This window comes from Sesamum indicum, linkage group LG2 (assembly GCF_026168435.1).
Source record: "Sesamum indicum cultivar Baizhima isolate 11 linkage group LG2, ASM2616843v1, whole genome shotgun sequence".
NCBI classification, from domain to species: Eukaryota; Viridiplantae; Streptophyta; class Magnoliopsida; order Lamiales; family Pedaliaceae; genus Sesamum; species Sesamum indicum.
The window spans coordinates 3610227-3636650 of record NC_142658.1 but is presented as its reverse complement, the minus strand read 5'-3'; the positions used below and the strand labels follow the sequence as shown (position 1 = coordinate 3636650).

At 33.0% G+C, this 26424-nt stretch overlaps 1 protein-coding gene and 1 long non-coding RNA gene across 7 annotated transcripts; one reads left to right on the top strand and one right to left on the bottom strand.

Moving 5' to 3' along the window:
• Positions 1-903: 903 nt before the first annotated feature.
• On the bottom strand, positions 904-2348 carry LOC105178348 (heavy metal-associated isoprenylated plant protein 28). Its single transcript, XM_011101818.3, has 3 exons — positions 1736-2348; positions 1572-1644; positions 904-1393 (listed from the first exon to the last, which is right to left on the bottom strand). The coding sequence occupies exons 1-3, from the start codon at positions 1739-1741 to the stop codon at positions 1197-1199; spliced, it is 276 nt and encodes a 91-aa protein (XP_011100120.1). The 5' UTR covers positions 1742-2348; the 3' UTR covers positions 904-1196.
• Positions 2349-12322: 9974 nt separating this feature from the next.
• On the top strand, positions 12323-16762 carry LOC105178358 (uncharacterized). 6 transcript variants are annotated; one of them, XR_002286455.2, is made up of 6 exons: positions 12324-12475; positions 12574-12615; positions 14712-14753; positions 14977-15010; positions 15631-15774; positions 16142-16762. It is a non-coding gene; the product is annotated as an uncharacterized LOC105178358 (long non-coding RNA). The 6 variants fall into 6 exon arrangements; XR_002286445.2 differs by having other exon boundaries at positions 14977-15042; XR_002286451.2 differs by lacking the exon at positions 14712-14753 and having other exon boundaries at positions 14977-15042.
• Positions 16763-26424: the final 9662 nt, after the last annotated feature.

The following is a 26424-nucleotide window of genomic DNA, read 5'->3' as shown; positions in this document are numbered from 1 at the left end:
AGCAATGCAGAAGAGTTGAGGTTTTATTCTGTTTATTCTTTCTCATAATACTAAATGCTATGTTGTGATCCGTTAAAATTATCTACTTGTAACATTTTGGAAAATGAAATGCTTTACTGAATTTGGAGAGTGGACCATTTTGGATTGATGTATTTTTCTTTCAAGAAACTTCTGATGCACAAAATACATAGCCAAGGCCTGATTTTACACAATTTGTAGGTTCCCGTGAATGGCAGGGGACAACTTAGAGTTGAAGGATTCACTGCTTTTTTTCAGATAATTTCAAGTGAAAACAAAAGGGACCGATGACGCCGGCTGGCTATTGAGACATAGATGTCCAGGCAAGTGGTGCTGTGAACTGTTAAATTACGAGTACTGATAACAGCATTTACTCATAAATGCGTTCAATAATTGATACACCTGTTTGGGTAATATCCAAGTAGGATGGTAAATTAGTGATAAGACTTTAGCAGACTACTTTATGGAATAAATAAATATTAAGGGTCCTGTCTTAATATGTTCAAATAGAATTTTAACATTAATTGAACCATGATTAGTATGTAAATCCAACATTGTACTTTTCTTAATTTGTTTGTTCTGTTTTTTCTTGATTGTGAAAGGGATATCTTTTATGTTCTTCTGACTTAAATGCAATTAGAGTCAATTCCGAAATGTCATCTTATATGCTGCAACAGCAAATGGCAACCTCAATGATATCTTATATTAGCTGAACCCTCCACTCTGCAAACTAAACCTATGCCTTTTTCCTGCCAAAAATAGTTCAGATTGAATCATACTAAGCAAATACAAGAGATCTCGGCAAATATTTTGACATTATGTGGTTGTTTACTGCCTTTTGAATTAAACACAACTAAGAACAAAAAACAAAAAGAAAAATAAAGATTAGAGAACAGGTAAATTTCAGATAGATGTATTTCATCATAGCCAATTAGTACTACCTTCTACTTGAACAAACACAAAAAATTCACGGCTAATTCCCTTTCCCTCCATGTCTCGGAAAAAATGTGGCAGTTCAGTTGCCAACAACCCAAAAATAAAACGGAACAGGAAACAACCATGGAATGAAAGTATCATCGGAACAAATTGCTGTATCAGTAGGTAACTTTGAAAAATTAAAAACATAAAAAAATTAGGAAAGAGAAGGAAATAGGACTTGGACAAAATTGAGGCGAGACCTAGAAGAAGTTGAAGCTGTTGAATCTTAGGTTTTGGAAGCTAGAACTGGCATATACATTAAGAAGCTCATTCTGAGCAGACCAGAAATCTGCTTTCAGACCAGCCCTCCTCACTGCCTTTAGTATCTTGTTTCTATGTGCATACCCTGTTACCACCACTTTCTGACTATTCCCATCCACTTCCACTTTCTCTATTCCTGCAAAATTTTTGCCAAATTCAAACAGAGTTAATACTAAGTTTTTCATCATTGGGACGATGAAGAAACATCATGCCTTTTTGTTGCAATCATGTTCACATAGTATTCTGCTCATTTATCAGTATATAGTTTTGCTGTTTTTCCTTGTATCTTGCAAGAGATGGAGGGAGGTAAAAACCTTTCAACTTGGATAAGCATTTCCTCAATCTCTTCTCGTGAATGCCAACCATCTCTACCTTCAGTTCAGTTGTCTGCATAATTATATATAAATTTCATACGATGTTAGAATTCTTTTTGAATGACGGAGAGAAAAGAGGAAATAGTTGTGATGAATTCTCGTACCTCCATCTAGAATGAGATGAAGTTGATGACAAGCAAAATGGAGGAAGGAAAGAACAGGACAAAGAAAAGGAGAAAAAAAGAGAGGCGATGATCGAATTATGATTTGGTAATGAGAGGGAATGCCCGTCTGTCTCTGTGTATATATATGTAAGAAAAAGATGGGGGATGAACAGGAAAGTGAATCTTGATCATTGGTTCTGCTGCTAAAAAACCAGGTTGAATACCGATCTGCTTTAGTTTTCTTGTTTTGCTTTTTCTCAAAGAAATCTGAAAAATCGAGAAGAAGAAACCGTTATATCGAAATCAGGGATCCATGGCTCAAAAGCTCGAGCTTCTGAGGTTGCCCCATTTGCCCAAAAGCAAATGTTGGTCTCAAATGATTGGGTTTGACGGGTCCAACTCTGCTTTTCTTGGAGAATCCCTTTTGATCACATTCAGTTCTTCAGTAGTTTTTATCCTTATGATTGCTGAATTATTATTACCACTGCTGGTTCATGTCAGAATCCTCAGATTTTGACAGATTAAAGCAGTGATCTAAATATGGGAATAGAGAATGAAAACATGGCAGACTCTTTGAAATTAAGTGGACAGCAAGTTTGGTATTCTTCTTCTTCTTCTTTTTTTGTTTTTCTCCAGGGCTGGTATTTGTCGATTGCTTGGAGATAGAGGGATTCATTTTTGGCATATAGTCTTTGTCGACCTGTCTGTCTTTTTCTGTTTTAGTGCTTATCGAAGTTCATAATATTGCCAATAGTCTCTGTCTTTTTTAATGATAATGGGTCAAGTAAGAAACTTGTAACTAATAACAATTTATATATTCTATTTTAAAAAGCTGTTTTGAGAAGTTGCCATACGTATTGTAAAATTCGTTTAATACCTCTCAATTTTTGCAACAATTGATATGACAACTTAAATTATATCCAACTCACAATGTTGTAAAGACATAGAGATAGAGATGATCTCTATTCAACTTGGACTAACATATGCATCAACACAGTTGTATCTAGGGATGACAAATGTTTTCTGATGAACTCACCTCAGGGCCAAAATCATTCGACTCCTTTTATTTAATGGACCTGTTGAATTTAGAGTTGGATTCGATTTTATTTAAGATTTATCTCAAATAATATTTATAAACATACTTAAATTTATGTAAAATTTATTACATTACTTTATTATATATTTAAAAAATAAATTATTTTTAACAATATAATTGCTTATTAATTATGGTATAAATCAATAATTTTATTCTTTTTAGAATTTAGAAAATTATATGGGAACAAGGTTTTAAATCATGTTTTAAATCAAAGTTAATTAGTGGGATGAGGATGAGGATGAGTGTGAAGATGTGATTCATTGAGGAATAATAGGATCCTCGGAATCAGCAGCGCTGCTGACAAAGGAATGTTTGGATGTCGGGTATCAGACCCTCCTACCTCATTACATATCCGATTCATATCCTTAAATATACGAAAAACAAACATGGTCCCAGTTCATCAATCAAATGTTTGAATCTACTTTAACTTTGTTATATGAAACCCAATTGTAAAACATTCAACTACACACATAATACCAAAGTCGTGTTTCTTTGTTGGTCCAAAGGAATGGGTAATTTGACCCACAAGCCTAAAAGTGCTACAATTTCACAAAACGTTGTTCAAAATAAGAGATGAAAAGATTTCAATTTTTTTAAATAATGTAAAAATACTTGCTACAAAAAAAATACTCATATGAGATCTAACTCAAACAATTCATGTAAATAAGTAAATATTCACACGCACAGTACGATTAAGTTGAATTCAAAGCTTCAAATTAAATATAATTCTCAATTGTATTGTCTTCTTCTTATGTGGTGAGATGGTATATTCCATTGTTGATCTTTATGTTTGTTCTACAGTTTACTTGGGGGGTTTCGAAGGAATAGGGGAGCGAAATACTCCAGTAGTCCTAGCTGTAAACGATGGATACTAGGCGCTGTGCGTATTGATCCATGCAGTGCTGTAGCTAACGCGTTAAGTATTCCATTCGGGGAGTACTGCAAGAATGAAACTCAAAGAAATCTCATTCTAACTAAGGATTCTTGTGGTTCCAACTACACGAGAATCAGGAACAAAAAGCCTTCCCCCCCCCCCCCCCCCAAGTCAGTCCTTACGGGATCAATGCTCTTTGGAATCTTTGGTGACGATTTTGGGCGCGTGTGATATCTTATGATGAACCAGGTCGCCTTTCGATCTCCTGAGAAAACAGGGAGTCCCATGCGAGCCCGAGTTTCTAGCATACGTTTCATGCTTGATTGAGTAATAACGATGATATTTTCAAATATTATGCTAAGAATAGTTAGGATTTCTAGAAGAAGATGCCATTCGTTTGATGAGAAATAAAAAGAAAATATAAAAAATTCAAGTCGCTGAAGCTGAAGCAGCTACTTTCGAAGTAACAGAAAGAAAAGCGACGACTGGAGTGGGAAAAATATTATTTTCCCCATCAATCTATTTGTTACAATAATATAAGGTTTCTTTTTCCTATAGATCGAATTTTTCTCTACAGAAGGACTAATAGAAAATCTTTCGTTACTAAAAGCATTGAAACTAATTGATTTAAATTCGAAACCTTTTTGTGTAACTTTCTTACTTTTTGATTTTCTTTGAATTCCTATATAGACCCCCATATATCTTTTCCCATCAATCCAAGCAAAAACACTTAGGGAAGAGATTCTGGATAAATGTGTCAATTTTTAATGATCCAAAATATTTGTACAAATGGTACTTAGAACTTGGAACGAGCATGAAGAAATTAACGATACTTCTTTATCTTTTAAGTTGTTCTGCCGGATCGGTATCTCAAGACCTTTGGTCGCTACCCGGACTAAATGAAAAAAAATGGATCAGTTACACGGCCTTGATTATCAACTACAGGTTGGTCGAAATTGAAATCGTTTAAATTGAAAGCCATATCGCTGATACCTAAAGCAGTGGACCAGATGCCCACTACAGGCCAAGCAACTAGGAAGAAGTGTAACAGATGAGAGTTGTTGAAATTAGCATATTGGAAGATCAATCGGCCAAAATAACCATGAGCGCTACGATATTATAAGTTTCTTCCTCTTGACCGAATTTGTAACCTTCATTAGCAGATTCATTTTCTATGGTGCGTTTACATATAGGAGGAGGAAGAGGCTGAGCCTGTCTGGAAAAGTATACATCTTAATCCTAGGGATATACTTTGTTCACTTCTATATCAAAATTTCATTGTTGGAGAAGGCAAAAGCACCACCAGGGAGCTCTTCCAAGAACAATAAGTGGAAGCTGGGGAGCGTGTCTTAGGTGTAGGCAGATGGGGCACTACGTGATAGAGTGCACAACAAAAATGCTTCTCCTTACATTTTATTCTAGTCTTCAATATTAAATGAATAATGTCTCAATTAGATCTCTAAATGAATAAACAGAACCCTCTTCATTTTAGGTCTAAATTATTCAACGCAAAAATGTACTAACCCTTTTCTATCCATATCATTAAATTGGATGATTGATCTGAATTCAGAAAATTAGGAGTTCATAAAAAAATTCGAATTAGAATATACCACATTTAAATAAATGGCATTATTCTTACTGATCGATAAAATTCATATCTGTAAAAAGGGAAGGGAAAATATTTTTATGGTAAAAAGTTCATTTAGTTCAGTTATTTCTCAAAAAGAAAACGAAGAAAACAAAGGATATGTTCCATAGTAAGGAGGATTTCCGTTACACTAATCTGAGTGCCCGAGATCCAGTGCCCGCAATATAATATACCTAGTCTCCTAGTGCCCTTTAGGAGGAGTATCTCTAGCATTTTCTTTTAAGTCAATGCCTATCTCACACGCAATCTCCTACAGAGTAAAGGTAAAAAATATATATTATTTTATTTCAGGATTCGCCACGGAAGAGGAGTATTGCTTCACTCATAGGGACATCATCGAGAAGAAGAAACCAAGACTACTCTTGAATGAAGAAGGAAAGAGGGAGAAGAATAAGCTTACCTGCGGAGGCAACTCCTGTCGAAAAAATAACCTCGAGTGGCGCATATCATGGTCTTAGAAGCGGTACAAGCACCTTATCCCTCTAGGGTCTATAGCTTAAAGCAGAACTTACAAGCTTCTCAGATTTAGAAGAATTGTTTCTTCTTTCTCTCTTCAGGAGAGCGAAGTTACTCCCATTGGAGTATAGTCTCTCACCAGGCCGTTTTCTACAACAGGTAGTTTGCATTCTCACTCATAGCAATCTTTCCGTAAGTGATGTGAACCTTTAAGAGTAATTCATCCAATTGGTTAGATCTAAAATAACATACTCTTCATATGATCCCAATATACATATTGATATACATATAGACTCCACCAACATTACATTTTTCAAGCATCCAGTGATCCTGATCTATTTGAAACTAGCTAGAATTCATTTACCTATAGATCATTTTCTTCAGGAATAAGAGCTTTTTCCTTTATGATTGGTGGAAATCACATCACAAAGGTAGTAGTAGTGACTAGGCCCGGGTTGTTTAACAAACACACAGGTCTCTGAAAGTTGTAAGACCATGTATGGGGGTTGACGCTTGCCTAGTGTCGGAAGGTCAAGGAAGTTGGTGACCTGATGATAGGGGAGCCAATGTTGATGCAATATCAGGTGGGGAAGGTATTCCCGCTGTTATAGTTGGAGTTGACGGTCCTAGTTTTGTTACAGTAAGAGCTGTTGCTGGAATAAGCAGTGCTAATGACTTGACTGTAGGAGGAAGAACGTCGTTAAAAATGTGCATGTAGAAGTTCCGGTTTCATGTATAGACGAAACTCTTGGGATCTTATCCATTTCGAAGGTTCATCAGCATTGACTCTCCCTTTTCCACACGCTATAGGAGCTCTGACTTTCCTCTATGCCAGCCAGTTAACATAACAATTTCTAACTGAGTTATTTTTTATTCAAAATCTAGGACTTTGTGGTTCTTATAGATTTAATTAATTGAAATTCCATCCAATAAAATTCAAGAATTATAAATCTCCAATAAAAATGGGTTTAGAAAGGGAAGGTCGTTGTCGGTGCGAACCAAAAGGAAATTGAGCTTCCATTCCCCAAATTGTTAAACAATAAAAATAATCTTTTTCTTTTTTCATTAGATCTTTCTGAGAGGAGGGGCAAAGTGACAGAAAAAGAACTTTGATTGATTTTTTAGTCTATCTATAATAGGAGATTATATGTAAAATGCATGTAATCAATTCTTTCGTTTCTTTGGGCCACTGACCATCTAAATACTATAGATGCAAGATAGAAAAGAGGAGTGAATATTTGTATTTTGCCATTTTTAACCTGTGAATTTTCTCACCATCCATATATAAATGTTGACACTTCGCCCATTCAATAAATATAGCAACACCATCATGAAACTCCTGAGTAAGATCCACCCTATTCAAAAGGTTTTTCTCATACATCCTTCTCTTCAACTGTCTCAACATAATGATTAGTCACACACACACACACACATATATATATATATATATATAGTATTATAATTAACATTAAATTTAATTAAATATAACAAAATTACATTATATATATATAATCAATTCATAAATAAAGGATTAAAGTAACCTTATCAAAATAATTTCAAATATCAACGACAATTCGAGACACAAAACACGAGCAAGTGTACAAAAATATTAGTATAGAGTATAAAAAATTTCGAGAGAAATTTAAAAAATAGAGAGAGAATAAGAAGAGTTGAAGAAGATAGTGAGATTAAATGGAAATAAAGGAACACATTTATATAAAAACTTTTGGGAAGGGCTTAGGAACGAGTATAGGAACACATATCTAGCCGTTAAAAGTATCCATTAATTCTTGCTTTTGGATGGTGTTGGAGACGGTCTTTGGAATGACTTTTCGATCGTTGATGATAAGTTGGAATGGACTCAGCAACACATACGATTTTATGTAAATGAACCGTTCCAATTTGTATTACATTTCGCCACGGTTTGCTTCTTAAATTAAACTCAGTTTTTGAAATGAATTTTGGGATATTATATTAACAGTGTACAGTGGCCGTTCCATATTATATCTCATTTAGGAATACATTTTTGAACTGTCAATTTGGGACACATTTTACAATGGATATAGGCACGTTTAGGTTGTTTCCTTTCCTAAACATAATATAGTGTTCCAAACTGAGTTTTAAATATTTTTCGTTATAATTTTAGCACGAATTTTGAAACGGGTGTAGTAACTGTTCATTTGGAACTCAACTTGGAAGGGTAGAACCCTTCAAAAAAATTTAAAAAAAAAAGGTTCCACTTGACGTCATCTTTCAATATCCGTTCCTAATGTGTTCTAAAGTCCGTTCCAATACGGACGGTCTTTGGAACAGGTGCCCTGATCGTGCTAAATTTTGCCTTTTTTTGTAGTGGTGGCATGCCAACTATTAGATGAAGGAGGGATCCATGTGTCTTCCATCTGATGCAGAGGCATGGAGGCATTTTGACCGGACATATCCCTATTTTGCAGCAGAGCCCCGTAATGTTAGACTGAATTTGTGCACAGATGGGTTCACATCACACGGGCAGTTCGATCATACGTACTCGTGTTGACCCGTTATACTTACATCGTATAATCTCCCCTCGGGAATGTGCGTGAGTTTTGAATATATGTTCCTAACAATGGTGATCCCCGGTCTTTCCAATCCGAAACGTCTCATCAATATTTACTTGGAGCCGCTGATCAAGGAGTTGTAGAATTTGTGGTATGTGGGTGTACTGATATATGACAGTGGGAAGAACAAGATATTCCCAATGCGCGTCGTGTTGATGTGGACTGTGAACGACCTACCCGCTTACGGGATGGTGTCTGGATGGAGTTCTGCTGGTGTTATGGTGTGTCCATTTTGTATGGATGACATGTGCATTCTACCTGCAAATAGTAGGAAGGTGTGCTACTTTGACTGCTACAAACAATTCCTCCATTTGGACCATTCGTACTGTAGGAAGAAAAAAGCATTTAGAAAGAATTGAGTAGAAACGAAGGTTGCACGGTCACGAATGGATTGAAGAGTTCAGTCTTACGGTTGAGGTACCGTTATCATTCCTGAACTGTTACGATACAAAGTATAAGTGGACAAAGAAAAGCATCTTCTAGGAGCTCGAGTACTGGTCAACCCATTTGATATGACACAATGTTGTTGTCATGCACATTGAGAAGAATGTGTTTGACTATATATTCAATACCGTGATGGATATAAATTGAAAAACAAAGGATACTCTGAATGCACGGAAGGACTTCAAGATCATTTGTAGTCAACCAGAGTTTGAGGTGGACGAAAGAAGGCCGAACGTGATGCCCAAAGGCGTATATACCCTGACCAAAGAGCAGAGGAGGAGGATATGTGAATGGATTAATCATCTGAAGTTTCATGATGGCTACGCATCTAATTCGGCCCTTTGTGTCGATATAAAGGAGATGAGGCTTCACGACATGAAGAGTCATGATTGTCACATATATTCATATAGAAGTTGATCCCAATTGCCTTCCGGGAAATGCTCCTTGAGCAAGTATGGAGTGCATTGACCGAGGTCAGCCTTCTATTCCAGATTTTATGTTTGTGACGCTCGATGTGAACAAGGTATAAGAATTGGAGGCTAGTGTAGCAACCACCTTGTGCAACCTCGGGAAAATATTTCCGCCAACTTTCTTCAACTCAATGAAGCACCTAATTATTCATCTGCCATATGAAGCGCGCGTGGGAGGGCTTGTGCAATACAAGTGGATGTATACCTTTGAGAGGTGATTCTTACACGAGTTATTCTAAATTTTTGAAATAGTTCTAGTATCATTATGTTTTTAATAAATGTTCGATTATAAGATTTTTTTGAGGCTTGAAAATAAAGCACACATCGATGCGTCAATTGTAGAGACTTACCTTGTAGAAGAAATCGTTCTCTTCACTTCTCACTACTCTGAGCCCCAGATTCCTTGCAAACGGAATAGGTCATATAGAAATGACGACCTCTATATGAACGACACTCATATCCAATTGTCTGTTTTCAACTACCCTGATCGAGATAGTGGTGCATCAAAGAAGATATGACGTAGTGGATCAGAGTGCCACATAATTGAGACGTGCATATTGACCAACTATGAAGTAGTCAAGCGATACTATGAGTAAGTGTAAATTTTGTCGATATAGTGTATTCACATTATTATTTTAGAATTTTAATCTATGTATTGTATGTATGTGAACAGGACCTTTTTGAATGAGCTTTATGCACACGATTATGTCGAGGACCCTATTATTGATGAGCAAGTAGCTACTCAATTCAAGGATTGGTTTAAACGTCGTGTAAGTTGTGTGTTTTTAATTGTGTCAACTGTAATTTTTCAATATGGTTTCTCTTCTCAATACAGGTTAAAACCGAATTGAATTACACGGAAAATGAGTTTTCGAAGTTGCATTGTTGGGGTCCTACAACTGAAGTCTCAACATTCCCGGGCTACTTTGTAAATGGTTACAATTTTCACACTGAGGTGCACAGCTTAGGCAAGTCAACTATAAACTGTGAGGTGTGTGTCAAAAGCTCATCATGTACAAACACGGACTGCGACTTCTATGGGATTCTCGAAGAGATAATTCAATCAGATACCCACTTATTCCAAACATGCAGATCGTTCAGTTTAAATGCTGTTGGGTCGATCCCATGAGAGGTACGAAGGTACATTCTCGTTAATCACCTTGCGATGTAAACTTCAAGAAAGTATACTAAAAGAACGAACAATTCATCTTGGCACAACAACCAGTACATGTCTACTCATTGAGTACCCTAGCATGAAGAGAGACAAAGTAGACTGGATGGTTGTCTGCAAAACAAGAGCCAGAAGAGGGAAGACCAAAACCGTTCCTAAGTGTAACGGATATTTAAAACAAAACACAATATTTTTCTATTCCGGAACGGTCAAAAATTCCAAAACCATTCCCAAGACCGTTCCTAAGTGTAACGGATATTTAAAAAAAGAGAGAGAAACCAAAACTTAGGAACGAATAATTAATTTTGACTATTCCTACGACTTTTCCAATAAATTCAATTACGCGCCAACGGAAAACTTGAGGGTAAATTAATTTGGGAACGGTTTTTTATTTTTCACCTTTCCAAAAGGTGAAATTACCATAAACTGTTCCTAAATTTGTTGATATATCTGTTCCTAAAAGGATTAATTCTACCTGTTCCTAAATGTGATCCAGGGACCGTCTCTAAAATTATCCACAGATTGCTTGTACTGTTCCCGATTACGATATCTCTACATCTAAGATCCTGATTAATCCGAAACATAAATGTATAGCAATATTTACGATATGTGAGCATATCTAGCGGTCTGATCTAAAATCAAATGATTGATGGACATTTGTTTTGTTTTTAACATAGTTGATAAATATCCGAGAAATCATTGAATGTAGTATTTTGTGAATATAAATAATATCCAACAGTTTGATTAAAATTTTAACGATCTCATTACGAGATCCAATACAACAGTATAAGATGCTATTTACATCTATGTAAGACTAACAATTATGTACATACAAATATACTTGATCTTTTGAACATTTATCTATTTTATTCGTAACTGTTTTCAATGGCTTTAATTACTTGTTGGTCTATTTTTTTTCTGATCACTAACATGTTTGGGATGGTTTTTCTTATACTTTTTTATTTTTCTGAATTTTTTTTAAAAAATAATTTTGAGACACAATTAGAAACGATTTGTGATAATTAGAAAAGGTCTAGTTAATATTATACAAAACAATGTCATTTTAAAAAGAAAAAACGATAACGTTTTGTTTCATTTGGAAAGGTCTTTTGGAACGGTGATACAATTGGAATAATTTTTTAACTAATGCTCGTCAACAAAGAATGATGTCGTTTTTATCATTACGAACATTCTTAGGTTTTATATTTTTTTATTTTTATAATTAAATATTTTTTCATATTAATATAATATTTTTTTCTTAATTATTCTTGTTTCATAATATTTATCAAATTTCATTATTTTATATTTATTCAATTAATTAAATTTATAGATACAATTAATTAAAATTTCAGGAAATTAATTTAATTATATATGAAAATTTATTAGAATGTATAAATTTATTTATTTATTCAAATATATTAAAAAAATATTAAAAAATGTGAAATTCAATAATTATTAGTAATAATAAAAAATATATTACAAATTTAAATAAATACCCATTTCAAATACCGATACATATACCATTCCAAATAAATATTCCCAAACTGGATGAACCGTTCCAAATACCATTGCTAAAACCATTTCAAATAGGTGTCCCAAATTAGTGGGTAATCGTTTCAAATCCCATTACTAATCTAGTATCTAATATGTGTTTCAAATTATATAAAATCGTTCCTAGTGCCATTACAAAAACAATTCTACATACGTGTTCCTAATTAACAAGCCCATTCCAAAATGTTTTGCAGATTATAGTTTCAAAAATCGTTCCTACATTAATCCGAATAAAAAAAAAAATAGTTCCAAAATGATTACATGAGCATTAAAAAATCCGTTCCAAAAGTTTCGCAAATTATTTTAAAACTAATTTTTCATGTTAAATTATTCAAAATTTCGGTCCCCATCAGCAGGAAAGCCACTCAACATTCTCAGCGGCACAACAAAGAAAGTGTTTTTCTTCTGTGTGCATGTTTTGAGAAGCGTTCTTATGGTAAAGCTTCGTTTCCCACTTAGTAGCCTTCTTGTACTGGTTGGAATTATTGCTGATTTGCATTCATCTTTATTCAATTTGATTTATTGATTATACAGATTATGGAAGAGTGATCGATTGGCCTTCTATCTATTGTTAAGGTATCCTCTTCTTATGTATTTGCTCAGTCTTGATTCTTTTATTTAGGTATGCAACTTGTGTTAATTCTGCTTGAAATATGTTGATTTTGTGGAAAATTCTTTCAATTCTATTTTGTGAGATTTTGCCATTGCCATGATCAGATTAATCTTTATAAGAATTGCATATTGTTTTGGACGAGTTAGGTTTTGGCCAATTGTGTTTTACCCTACACGTTAGCTAGATTGTGAATAATTATCTATTTACGCTCTCTTTGTGATTTTGTCCCCTTATTTATTCAGTCTGATTTAGTGTTGGTTAGTGTATAGGGCCTGGTTGTTGTTTATCAGATTTATAGTTGTAAAATCTAAAAGGGATTAGCTGTAACATGAGAAAAGTTAGTTTCATTCCCCTTCCTATTATTGGCAAAATCACAGTCTTGATAAGGGGAAAGACTATGTGTTGTGTTATTTATCTGATTTTAGTAATAGGTTCAACACCTTTTATTTCTCATATGAAAGAACAAATTCAAAAATTCCTTATTAGGGATCAGAAAAAGTGAAGAGTATGTCTAGTTTTGGGAGCAATTCCTTATTTGCCTCATTCCTTATTCCACATAATTTGGTCTAAGAGTATTATTTCTTGTAAGAGATTAATGGTCTTCAAGTTCCAGTTTTAGAATAGGTTTGTCAAACTCATGCATTCTCTTATTTTATTTCATTTCCTTCTATGTCTCATCTATTTTGGAATGTTAACTTTCCTCTTTCTAGAACGACGTATAAAATGAACATGTGAAGAAGCGGAAGAATATTGTAGAAGGTCTTTTTGTAAGAGGACTTTTTATGTAAAAGAGAGCTATAAGTTAATTCTCTTGTTTGGGATAAGTTTTTAATCTGTTAGTATTACAAGTTGTTGCTTGACTAACTCGACTAAGTAGAATGGACCGGAAGTAAAAGGTGAAATGATATATTTCTAGCCATTAACGAAAATCTGGATACGATAAAGGGCCTCATTGGCCCAAACCAATGTAATTTTGGATAAGCTCTACTCACCTACCCCGATTTTTTTACCTATTGTGCTGGAGTTAGGGTTACCAACTGCGCCGTCTCCCTCCGATTCCTATAAATATACACTGTATGTTTTCTAATAGTCACAAGGCAAAAACGACATAGTGGTCAACTCTCTCTTTCCCTTTGCTCATTGTGCTTTTACCTATCATTTTTCCTATTATATTCTCCTTGATGTCCATATACATGCAGTGATTATAGTGCTTCATATTGTAATCTTCAATGGATACGATAAGGTTGAACTATCATTTTATAAAGATTGTTTTCCCTTATCATTCAATTGTTGTTGTTTCAATCCAAATTACTGTTATTCTCATGTTAGTCCTTTTCTTTGGGTTTCTAAATCCTTGGTAACCAATAGTTCTAGTTACATGTGGATCCATGTTTATAACATTGTTTTGGTGGAATTGATAAACTTCATTTTCAAACTTGGTTGGTTGTGTAGCTTTTATTTGACTATTATATTTTATTTGTGTTTTGGATTGATTCTTATATATGAAGCATATTATGATTCATTCTTTCGCTTTATATAATAGAAATATTTAGAATCATCTTCAGAATTTATTATTAATTTTCATTTAATATGGAACTGCTTATAATGGATTGATTTGTTATCATCAGACACTCTTGTGTGTTTTTTCTCTTCTTTCTAGGATTTTTTGATCTTTGCTTAATGATTTCATTTTATAGTTATTCTGTCATGATTGTCGAGGTATTGATACAAGGATGAATCTCTGATATAAAATAACTTATTTTGTTAATTACTGAAATGCTTGTTGGTCGTGGCATTTTATCGTTCGGAACTTTATTTGAATTGCTATTGAAAAAAGCACTTGCTAGTAGCAATATTGAATGTTGATATACAATTTATTTGTGTGATTGATTTTTTCATATCAGCCTGAGTTTGAATACCAAAAAAGAAAAAGAAAATGAGTTGTTTGACTATCTATTTGTCTTTCCACCCCCATAAAGTTGCAAGTCAGTGTATTTACTACTTTGCTCTTCACTGAGTTGAGACATGGATCGTTGTTTATTGCATATCAAAAATGGAGGGTTAATCATTTGGATGGTCAAATGGGGAAACGACGTTGATGGTAATTTTCAGATCTCGTTCAGTATAATGTGTGTGTTTTAGTAATTATGGAGTGAAACAAAAGGAAACTATTTCTGATTATTAGATTTATCAACATAAAACTCTTAGCAACCATAACTTTTTAAATCTTAGATTAACATAATAGAGTTTGGTTTTGCGTGGAACTCTAAACAACAATGCAGCAATGCAAGGCAAACTAATAAATTTTAGCAATTTTTTTTCAGGACGCAAAGGCCGTATGCATCATACATGCCACAGGTGCGTTATCAAATGTAACAGTCCACCAAGCGGTAACATCTGTTTGTAACTGCAATTATAATTTTTCTCAATATTTACATATTTATCTTATATAAAGTTGTCTAAATTCCAAATCTAGTAATTATTTGATCTGTATAGATAACACATATTAGGGTGTGCAAGATTTCATGGGGTTTTTTGTTTGTTAACCTTTTCATTTTGCACCTGTAGTCAATGCTGGAATAACACTATTGTTTGAATTTTAAGATGTTCTATGTTAGTTGTCCAAACTTTCATCAGGCTATCAGTTTCAATAATTGTTTTCTTTTTAATCATTTTCATTTCGATTATCAAGAATCTCTTCATATGCAAAAATGCTTACTATCAACTTGGTGTGTAATTCCCTGTTCATAAATTTTCTTGTGATTTTACTCAACTTAGGGATGACCCTGATTTCTAAATTAGGCGATGTTTCATAAGATGTCCTAATTCAGACTAGGCTATCAAAACTAGTTTTCTCAATCTTTTAAAGTTAATGTTTCCTTTCCATTGCCATGGATCCTCAAGAATTTTCTGAATGGAATATGAATTTTGCAACTTGCTCTCTACTTGGTTATTGACTTTTTTTTTCATATGTGTAGGGCCCTCTCTAGTTCATTTGTGCTACCTGAAGTCATTGGTTGGAGGTAGAATTGGTAGTTTAAATATTCTTTTAGCTAGACCGAACGGAAGGGTGTTGTTCGCTACTGCGGCCCTGTTTTTTGGTTGTAGCATCACCCGTATAGGTCAGTCGGCTAACTAAAAAACAAGGAATGCTTGATTATGCTCACGTCCATTTCCGTTTTGGGGTTAATTACATAGATACCCCAAAGGTTAGGTATATTATAAAATCTTCTTTGAATTTTAAAAAATTATACTTACACACCGCAATCATGTCTATATAATCGATCCTCCACGACCTTCTGGTCATCAGAGGAGAATCTGCAAAGTAAAATATATTCAAAGTCAGAATAACCTTCAAAAATTGAGGCGTACTTTTACAGTATACCTAAACATCAGAAGGTATTTCAAGCTACGTTATGCATGTGAACATATTCATCTGGTGTCGTATGATTTTATGTTTTATTAAAACTGATTTTTTTGTTATTGCAGGTCGTAGTTCGAAGCTTTCTGCCCGATGGTCATAGGCTATGACAAGTTATACGCAAACCTTCGTCACCTCCATCAAAAGTGAAGCGGGTAGTGCTGGCGATACCAGCTGACACTGCATAGAGTGACTCTTGTAGAACAAGTTATCTGACATGGTCTTTCAAATTGGAGTCCTCCCCCGAAATGGAAGCCAAGTTAGTGCTGGTGGTACTAGTTTCCCATAGCATAGAGTTACTCTTGTATAACGAGTCATCCCAGTTGGCATGCAAGTGGGCTGAATTTGAGCTCCAGTCCTTGCGATGAAATCCAATAATGCACGTGAGGCACGCTGTCTAAACAATTGACTCCAAAAGTTTCCTTCCAATTGATGATCCACATATAACATTAAGTACTTCTGTTGCTATTATGATCAGAGAAAAGCACCCCATACATTCCGTTGATTTGGACATGGACCCAGTATAGTTATGTATATCTGGCCATCACATGTTCCACCAATATTTCAACGCTGCGTAATGTTTGTACATATCTCCCAGAAGATGCTGTAGAGATTGTCATTTATGTTTCGTTTAGTTTAGTTTAGTTTGTGAACTCTGAGTTAGATATAGAGTTGATGATGACGAAAGATATGCTTGTTTATTTATATTTTTCGAAATGGAGAAAATTTAATATAAATGTTAAATTATGTCTAGTTAAAGAATATTTTTAAATTCATGCATATATACAACATATAAGGATGGAAATCATATAATTTATACCAATATCATAACTTTATGATTTGTATATATTTATATTAATCAAATAACAAACCAAATATGGCTTATTTCAATATTCAAGTTTTTATCTTTCTAGTGTAGCAAATAGGTCATATGATTTTTATTTTTTTTGTATTGGTCCATTAATTGAAAGAAGCACGTGCAAGAAACATTTTTTTTTTCCTGACAACATTTGCAAACTCTGGCTAATGAAGTATCAAATCATGAAAATTAAAAAGTTATAACATCTATTACTATCCTAAAAGAATAAAAAATTGAAACACCAAAATACAGAACATAAAAGGTTGAAAATTGCATTTAATCTCTCTATCTTAATTAGTTTTGGTTTTTCTGTTAGGAAGTCAAAGTCATCTGAAATAGATTTCATTTTCAGATTATTATTTTGGTTCATATCACATGATCATACAATGGAACCCCACATATATAACATAATTCTTATGAGTGAATTTTTCACGAAATTTCCAGAGCTGTCAATCACATATTTTGAGGTGGGCTGATCATGCCCTAAATTTCAATCACAATTTTTTATTATTTTTGGCCTTCACAATACTAATTAATTTAGGTTAATTTAAATTCACACGGCTTGAAATTCGGCCTAATTAATAAATTCTAAATTATTTGAAAATTACAATTATCTATCTATGATTTATGCTTTGTAGTGTCTTATATAGAATTCTATACTGTAGCATTTTGAAGAATTTTACGTGTAATATTATTAAAATACATATCTTAAACTTTTAACTGTAATTTGATCATCTTTTTTTACTAAAATGCTCTTTGAATCAAATTTCGATTGCAAGCAACAGGAGGAGAAGAGACAATTTAATATGAAGAAGGTAGAGAAGGCAGATAAAAGAAAGAACATGGTGCTAGGCGTTTTGTATTTTGGTCATTTTATCAAACTTTATTTAATATTTTTTTCTTTTTATTGGAAAAAGAGCAAAGCTGTTTAAGTATTTTTATACTTTTCTGATTTGGTTTTGTTTTGGCGATGCCAACAGAGATAATTGTAATTTGTAATTTAATGAGAATGTATTTATGATTACAACAACCCTTTTTGTTTAATAAAAAAGAAAAGTCTTAAAAAGAAAGGTGATATATAGGATACATGTAAGAAAAGCCTAATCGTCTTTTATTATATATATATACATATTTTATTTCAAGATTTTGGAACTTTTTTGTTGTAGACATCAATTATATAATATAAAATTTTGAAAGGTTCTCTTCTAAAATTAGCAAAATTCATTGAAAATTGCCACTAAATATATAATATAAAAACTGAAACCTCTTACCAAAATCTCATAATTTCTATGAGAAAATCCGTAAATATATACATATAACTCAGTCAATTTTCAGACTAATTTAATTAAATAACGATAAATAATTTTATGAGAGATATTTTAAATTAGGGTTAAATCCAAACTACCTCTATGTAAAAAATGATGTTACATTGCATTTATTGACCTATATGTTAAGGGGTAACAGTTTGAAGAATTTAAGTACAGAATTGGCAAATTATAACCTAGTGTTTATAAGGGGAAAGACTATGTGTTGTGTTATTTATCTGAATTTACTAATAGGTTCAAGAACTTGTTATTTCTCATATAAAAGAATAAATTCAAAAATTCCTTATTACGGATCAGAAAGAGTGAAGAGTATGTCTAGTTCTGGGAGCAATTCCTAATTTGCCTCATTCCTTATTCCACATAAGTTGGACTAAGAGTATTATTTCTTGTAAGAGATCAATGGTCTTCAAGTTCCAGTTTTAGAATAGGTTTGTCCAACTCATGCATTCTCTTATTTTGTTTCATTTCCTTTTATGTCTCATCTATTTTGGAATGTTAACTTTCCTCTTTTCTAGAACGACGTATAAAATGAACATGTGAAGAAGCGGAAGAATATTGTAGAAGGTCTTTTTGTAAGAGGACTTTTTATGTAAAAGAGAGCTATAAGTTAATTCATCTTGTTTGGGATAAATTTTTAATTTTGTTAGTGTTACGAGTTGTTGGTTGACTAGCTTGACTAAGTGGAATGGGCCGGCAGTAAAAGGTGAATATGATATATTTCTAGCCATTAACGAAAATCTGGATACGATAAAGAGCCTCGTTGGCCCAAACCAGTGTGATTTTGGATAGCTCTATTCACCTACCCTGACTTTTTTACCTATTGTGCTGGAGTTAGGGTTACCAACTGCGCCGTCTCCCTCCGACTCCTATAAATATATAATGTATGTTTTCTAATAGTCACAAGGCAAAAACCACATAGTGGGCAACTCTCCCTTTCCCCTTGCTCATTGTGCTTTTACCTATCATTTTTCTATTATATTCTCCTTGATGTCCATATACATACAGTAATAATAGTGCTTCATATTGTAACCTTCAATGGATGCGATAAGGTTGAACTACCATTTTATAAAGATTGTTTTCTCTTATCATTCAATTGTTGCTTTTTTAATCCAAATTACTGTTATTCTCATTTTAGTCCTATTGTTTGGGTTTCTAAATCCTTGGTAACCAATAGTTCTAATTACATGTGGATCCATATTTATAACATTATTTTGGTGGAATTGATAAACTTCATTTTCCAACTTGGCTGGTTGTGTAGCTTTTATTTGAGTTTTTCGATTGATTTTTATATATGAAGGATATTATGATTCATTCTTTCGCTTTATATAATAGAAATATTTAGAATCATCTTCAGAATTTATTATTAATTTTCATTTAATATGGAACTGCTTATAATGGATTGATTTGTTATCATCAGACACTCTTGTGTGTTTTTTCTCTTCTTTGTATGATTTTTTGATCTTTGCTTAATGATTTCATTTTATTGTTATTCTGTCATGATTGTCGAGGTATTGATATAAGGATGAATCTCTGATATACAACAACTTGTTAGGTAATTATTGAAATGCTTGTTGGTCGTAGCATTTTATCGTTCGGAACTTTAATTATTTGAATTGCTATTGAAAAAAGCACTTGCTAGTAGCAATATTGAATGTTGATATACAATGTATTTGTGTGAATGATTTTTTCATATCAGCCTAAGTTCGAATACCAAAAAAGAAAAAGAACATGAGTTGTTTGACTATCTATTTGTCTTTCCGCCCCATAAAGTTGCAGGTCAGTATATTTACTACTTTGCTCGTCACTGAGTTGAGACATGGATCGTTGTTTATTGCATATCAAAAATGGAGGATTAATCATTTGGATGGTCAAACGGGGAAACAACGTTGATGGTAATTTTCAGATCTCATGCAGTATAATGTGTTGTGTTTTAGTAATTATGGAGTGAAACAAAAGGAAAACTATTTCTGATTACTAGATTTATCAACATAAAACTCTTAGCAACCATAACTTTTAAAATCTTAGGTTAACATAATGGAGTTTGGTTTTGCGTGGAACTCTAAACAACAAAGCAGTAAAGCAAGACAAACTAATAAATTTTAGCAATCGTATTTCAGGACGCAAAGGCCGTATGCATCATACATGCCACAGGTGCGTTATCAAATGTAACAGTCCACCAAGCGGTAACATCTGTTTGTAACTGCAATTATAATTTTTCTCAATATTTACATATTTATCTAATATAAATTTGTTTAAATTTCTAATCTAGTAATTATTTGATCTCTACAGATAACACATATTAGGGTGTGCACGATTTATGGGGTTTTTTTGTTTGTTAACCTTTTCATTTTGCACCTATATATAGTCAATGTTGGAATAACACTATTGTTTGAATTTTAAGAAGTTCTATGTCACTTGTCCAAACCTGCACCAGGTTATCAGTTTCAATAAGTGTTTTCTTTTTAATCATTTTCATTTCGATTATCAAGAATCTCTTCATATGCAAAAATGCTTCCTATCAACTTGGTGTGTAATTCCCTGTTCATAAATTTTCTTGTGAATTTACTCAACTTAGGGATGACCCTGATTTCTAAATTAGGCGATGTTTCATGAGATGTCCTAATTCAGACTAGGCAATCAAAACTAGTTCTCTCAATCTTCTAAAGTTAATGTTTCCTTTCCATTGCCATGGATCCTCAAGAATTTCCTGAATGGAATATGAATTTTGCAACTTGCTCTCTACTTGGTTATTGACTTTTTTTTTCATATGTGTAGGGCCCTCTCTGGTTCATTTGTGCTACCTGAAGTCATTGGTTGGAGGAAGAATTGGTGGTTTAAATATTCTTTAGCTAGACCGGACGGAAGGGTTTTGTTCGCTACTGCGGCCCTGTTTTCTGGTTGTAGCATCACCCGTACAGGTCAGTCGGCTAACTAAAAAACAAGGAATGTTTGATTATGCTCAGGTCTATTTCCGTTTAGGGGTTAATTACATAGATACCCCAAAGGTTAGGTATATTATAAAAACTTCTTTGAATTTTAAAAAATTATACTTACACACCGCTATCATGTCTATATAATCGATCCTCCACGACCTTCTGGTCTTCAGAGGAGAATCTGCAAAGTAAAATATATTCAAGGTCAGAATAACCTTAAAAAATCGAGGCGTACTTTTACAGTATACCTAAACATCAGAAGGTATTTCAAGCTAAGTTATGCATGTGAACATATTATTCTTTAGTCGTATGGTTTTATGTTTTATTAAAACTGATCTTTTTGTTATTGCAGGTCGTAGTTCGAAGCTTTCTGCCCGATGGTCATAGGCTATGACAAGTTATACGCAAACCATCGTCACCTCCATCAAAAGTGAAGCGGGTAGTGCTGGCGATACCAGCTGACACTGCATAGAGTGACTCTTGTAGAACAAGTTATCTAACATGGTCCTTCAAATTGGAGTCCTCCCCCGAAATGGAAACCAAGTTAGTGCTGGTGGTACTAGTTGCCCATAGTATAGAGTTAGTCTTGTAGAACGAGTCATCCCGATTGGCATGCAAGTGCGCTGAATTTGAGCTCCAGTCCTTGCGATGAAATCCCATAATGCACGTCAGGCACGCCATCTAAACAATTGACTCCAAAACTTTCCTATCAATTGATGATCCACATATAACATTAAGAACTTCTGTTGCTATTATGATCAGAGAAAAGCACCACATACATTCCGTTGATTTGGACATCGACCCGGTATAGTTATGTATATCTGGCCATCACATGTTCCACTAATATTTAAACGCTGCATAATGTTTGTACAGATCTCCCAGAAGATGCTGTAGAGATTGTCATTTATGTTTCGTTTAGTTTAGTTTAGTTTCTGAACCCTGAGTTAGATATAGAGTTGATGATGACGATAGATATGCTTGTTTATTTATCTTTTTCGAAATGGAGAAAATGTAATATAAATGTTAAATTATGTCTAGTTAAAGAATATTTTTAAATTCATGCATATATACAACATATAAGGATGGAAATCATATAATTTATATCAATATCATAACTTTATGATTTGTACATATTTATATTAATCAAATAACAAACCAAATATGGCTTATTTCAATATTCAAGTTTTTATCTTTCTAGTGTAGCAAATAGGTCATATGATTTTTATTTTTTTTCTATTAGTCCATTAATTGAAAGAAGCATGTGCAAGGAACATTTTTTTTTTCTTTTCTGACAACATTTGCAAACTCCGGCTAATTATGTATCAAAATCATAAAAATTAAAAAGTTATAACATCTATTACTATCCTAAAAGAATAAAAAATTGGAACACCAAAATACAGAACATAAGAGGTTGAAAATTGCATTTAATCTCTCTACCTTAATTGGTCTTGGTTTTTCTATTAGGAAGTCAAAGTCATCTGAAATAGATTTCATTTTCAGATTATTATGTGGTTCATATCATATGATCATACAATGGAACCCCACATATATAACATAATTCTTATGCGTGAATTTTTCATGAAATTTCCAGAGCTGTCAATCACATATTTTGAGGTGGGCTGATCATGCCTTAAATTTCAATCACAATTTTTTATTATTTTTGGCTTTCACAATACTAATAATTTAGGTTAATTTAAATTCACACAGCTTGAAATTTGGCCTAATTAATAAATTCTAAATTATTTGAAAAGTACAATTATTCTATCTATGATTTATGCTTTGCAGTGTCTTATATAGAATTCTATACTGTAGCATTTTGAAGAATTTTACGTGTAATATTATTAAAATACATATCTTAAACTTTTAACTGTAATTTGATCATCTTTTTTTACTAAAATGCTCTTTGAATCAAATTTCGATTGCAAGCAACAGGAGGAGAAGAGACAATTTAATATGAAGAAGGTAGAGAAGGCAGATAAAAGAAAGAACATGGTGCTAGGCGTTTTGTATTTTGGTCATTTTATCAAATTTTTTTTAATATTTTTTTCTTTTTATTGGAAAAAGAGCAAAGCTGTTTAAGTATTTTTATACTTTTCTGATTTGGTTTTGTTTTGCCAATGCAACAGAGATAATTGTAATTTGTAATTTAATGAGAATGTATTTATGATTACAACAACCCTTTTTGTTTAATAAAAAAGAAAGGTCTTAAAAAGAAAGGTGATATATCAGATACATGTAAGAAAAGCCTAATCGTCTTTTATTATATATATATATATATATACACATATTTTATTTCAAGATTTTGGAACTTTTTTGTTGTAGACAGCAATTATATAATATAAAATTTTGAAAGGTTCTCTTCAAAAATTAGCAAAATTCATTGAATTATGATTTCGATTATCAAGAATCTCTTCATATGCAAAAATGCTTACTATCAACTTGGTGTGTAATTCCCTGTTCATAAATTTTTTTGTGAATTTACTCAACTTAGGGATGACCCTGATTTCTAAATTAGGCGATGTTTCATAAGATGTCCCAATTCAGACTAGGCTATCAAAACCAGTTTTCTCAATCTTTAAAAGTTAATATTTCCTTTCCATTGCCATGGATCCTTAGGAATTTCCTGAATGGAATATGAATTTTGCAACTTGCTCTCTACTTGGTTATTGACACTTTTTTCATATGTGTAGGGCCCTCTCTGGTTCATTTGTGCTACCTGAAGTCGTTGGTTGGAGGTAGAATTGGTGGTTTACGTATTCTTTTAGCTAAAACCGATGGAACAGTGTTGTTCGCTGTTGCGGCCCGATTTTTTGGTTGCAACATCACCCGTATAGGTCAGTCGGCTTACTAAAAAACAACGAATATTTGATTATGCTCACGTCTGTTTCCTTTTAGGGGTTTATTACATAGATACCCCAAAGGTTAGGTATACTATAAAAAAATTACTTATACACTGCAATCATGTCTATATAATCGATCCTCCACGACCATCTGGTCTTTAGAGGAGAATCTGCAAAGTAAAACATGTTCAAGGTCAGAATAACCTTAAAAAATTGAGGCGTACTTTTACGGTATACCTAAACATCAGGAGGTATTTCAAGCTACGTTATGAATGTGAACATATTCATCTGGTGTCGGATGGTTTTATGTTTTATTAAAACTGATCTTTCCGTTATTGTAGGTCATGGTTGGAAGCTTTTTGCCAGACGGTCATAGGCTATGACAAGTTATATGCAAACCATTGTCACCTCCACCAAAAGTGAAGCGGGTAGTGGTGGAGATACCAGCTGCACATGCATAGAGTTACTCTTGTAGAGCAAGTCATCTGACATGGTCCTTCAAATTGGAGCACATCCTCCCCCAAAATTGAAGCCAAGTTAGTGCTGGTGGTGCTAGTTGCCCTTAGTATAGAGTTACTCTTGTAGATCGAGGCATCCCGATTGGCATGGAAGTCCGCTGAATTGGAGCTCCAGTCCTTGCGATGAAATACCATAACGCACGTCAGACACGCCGTCTAAACAATTGACTCCAAACCATTCCTACCAATTGATGATCCACATAAAACATTAAATACTTCTGCTGCTATTTTGATCAAACAAAAGTTGATTCGGACATCGACCTAGTATAGTTATGTATATCTGATCATCACATGTTCCACCGATATTTAAACACTGCATAATATTTATATAGATCTTCCAGAAGATGTTGTAGAGATTGTAATTTATATTTCGTTTAGTTTAGTTTCTGAACCCTGAGTTAGATATAGAGTTGATGATGGCAAAAAATATGCTTGTTTATTTATCCTTTCAGAAATAGAGAAATTTTAATATAAATGATAAATTATGTCTAGTTAAAGAATATTCTTAAATTCATAGATTAATGTAATGTTTAGATGACAACTGTTTATATGTATATATACAGCATATAAGGATAGAAATCATATAATTTATATGAATATCATAACTTTATGGTTTGTATATATTTATATCAACCGAAAAACAAAATCAAATATGGCTTATTTCAATATTGGAGACAACTAATATTTGCATTAAAGACCAACATATTACCTTTCAAACTATATTTCATTAGTTTCAGTATAATAGATGGGGTGCACTCTATCATAGACTTAAACAAAATATTTCTTCTTTATCTTTTGTATTTTTGTGTTATAATCCTTTTTCTTTCTAAAATAATGCCCAGTATTTTTTTTTTCACGGTTTTGGTCCTTCAATAATTGGATTTTGCAAATATTACCTGAAAAAAAAGTATATACTATGCATGTGCCCTTTTTTCATCTGGAACTTTTGTTCCTATTGATCTTTTCTTATCAGCATGGAAAAAATTCTTGTCTTGTATTTTTTATATTTGACGTTTTAATCTTTATCTTTCTAGTGTAGCAAATAAGTCCTATGACTTTTTTTTTTTTAATTTGGTCCATTAATTAAAAGAAGCACGTGCAAGAAACACTTTTTTTTTCTTTTCTGACAACGTTTCCAAATTTCGGCTAATAAAGTATCAAAATCATGAAAAATTAAAAAGTTACAATATCTATTCGCTACCCTAACAGAATATAAAATTGAAACACCAAAATGCAAAATAGAAGAGGTTGAAAATTGCATTTAATCTCTCTATCTTAATTAGTCTTGGTTTTTTTCTTAGCAAGTCAATGTCATAGATTTAATTTTCAGATTATTATGTGGTTCATATCATATGATCATACAATGAAACCCCACATATATGACATAATTCTTATGAGTGAATTTTCCAAGAAATTTCACAATTCGCAGAGCTGTCAATCACATTTTTTTAGTTGGGCTGATCATGTCTTAAATTTCAATCAAAATTTTTTATTATTTTTGGCCTTCACAATACTAATTATTTTAGGGTAAATTAAATTCACACAGCTTGAAATTCGGCCTAATTAATAAATTCAAAATTATTTGAAAATTACAATTATTCTATCTATGATTTATGCTTTGCACTGTCTTATATATATAATTCTATTCTTTTGGATTTTGAAGAATTTTACGTGTAATATTATCAAAATACATATCTTAAATTTTTAACTGTAATTTGATCATTTTTTCTTGCTAAAATGCTCTTTGAATCAAATTTCAGGTGGGATTCTCACTAATTTAGTGAAGATTGCAAGCAACAGAGGGTGAAGAGACAATTTAATATGAAGAAGATAGAGAGAGGCAGATAAAAAGAAAGAAAATGGTGCTATATGTTTT

What these genes read in the sequence shown, in the direction of transcription:
- LOC105178348 (XM_011101818.3), bottom strand. An exon ending in ATGCTTATCCAAGTTGAAAG is followed by an intron (nt 1,394 to 1,571) that starts GTTTTTACCTCC and finishes AAAATTTTGCAG; the next exon opens with GAATAGAGAAAGTGGAAGTG.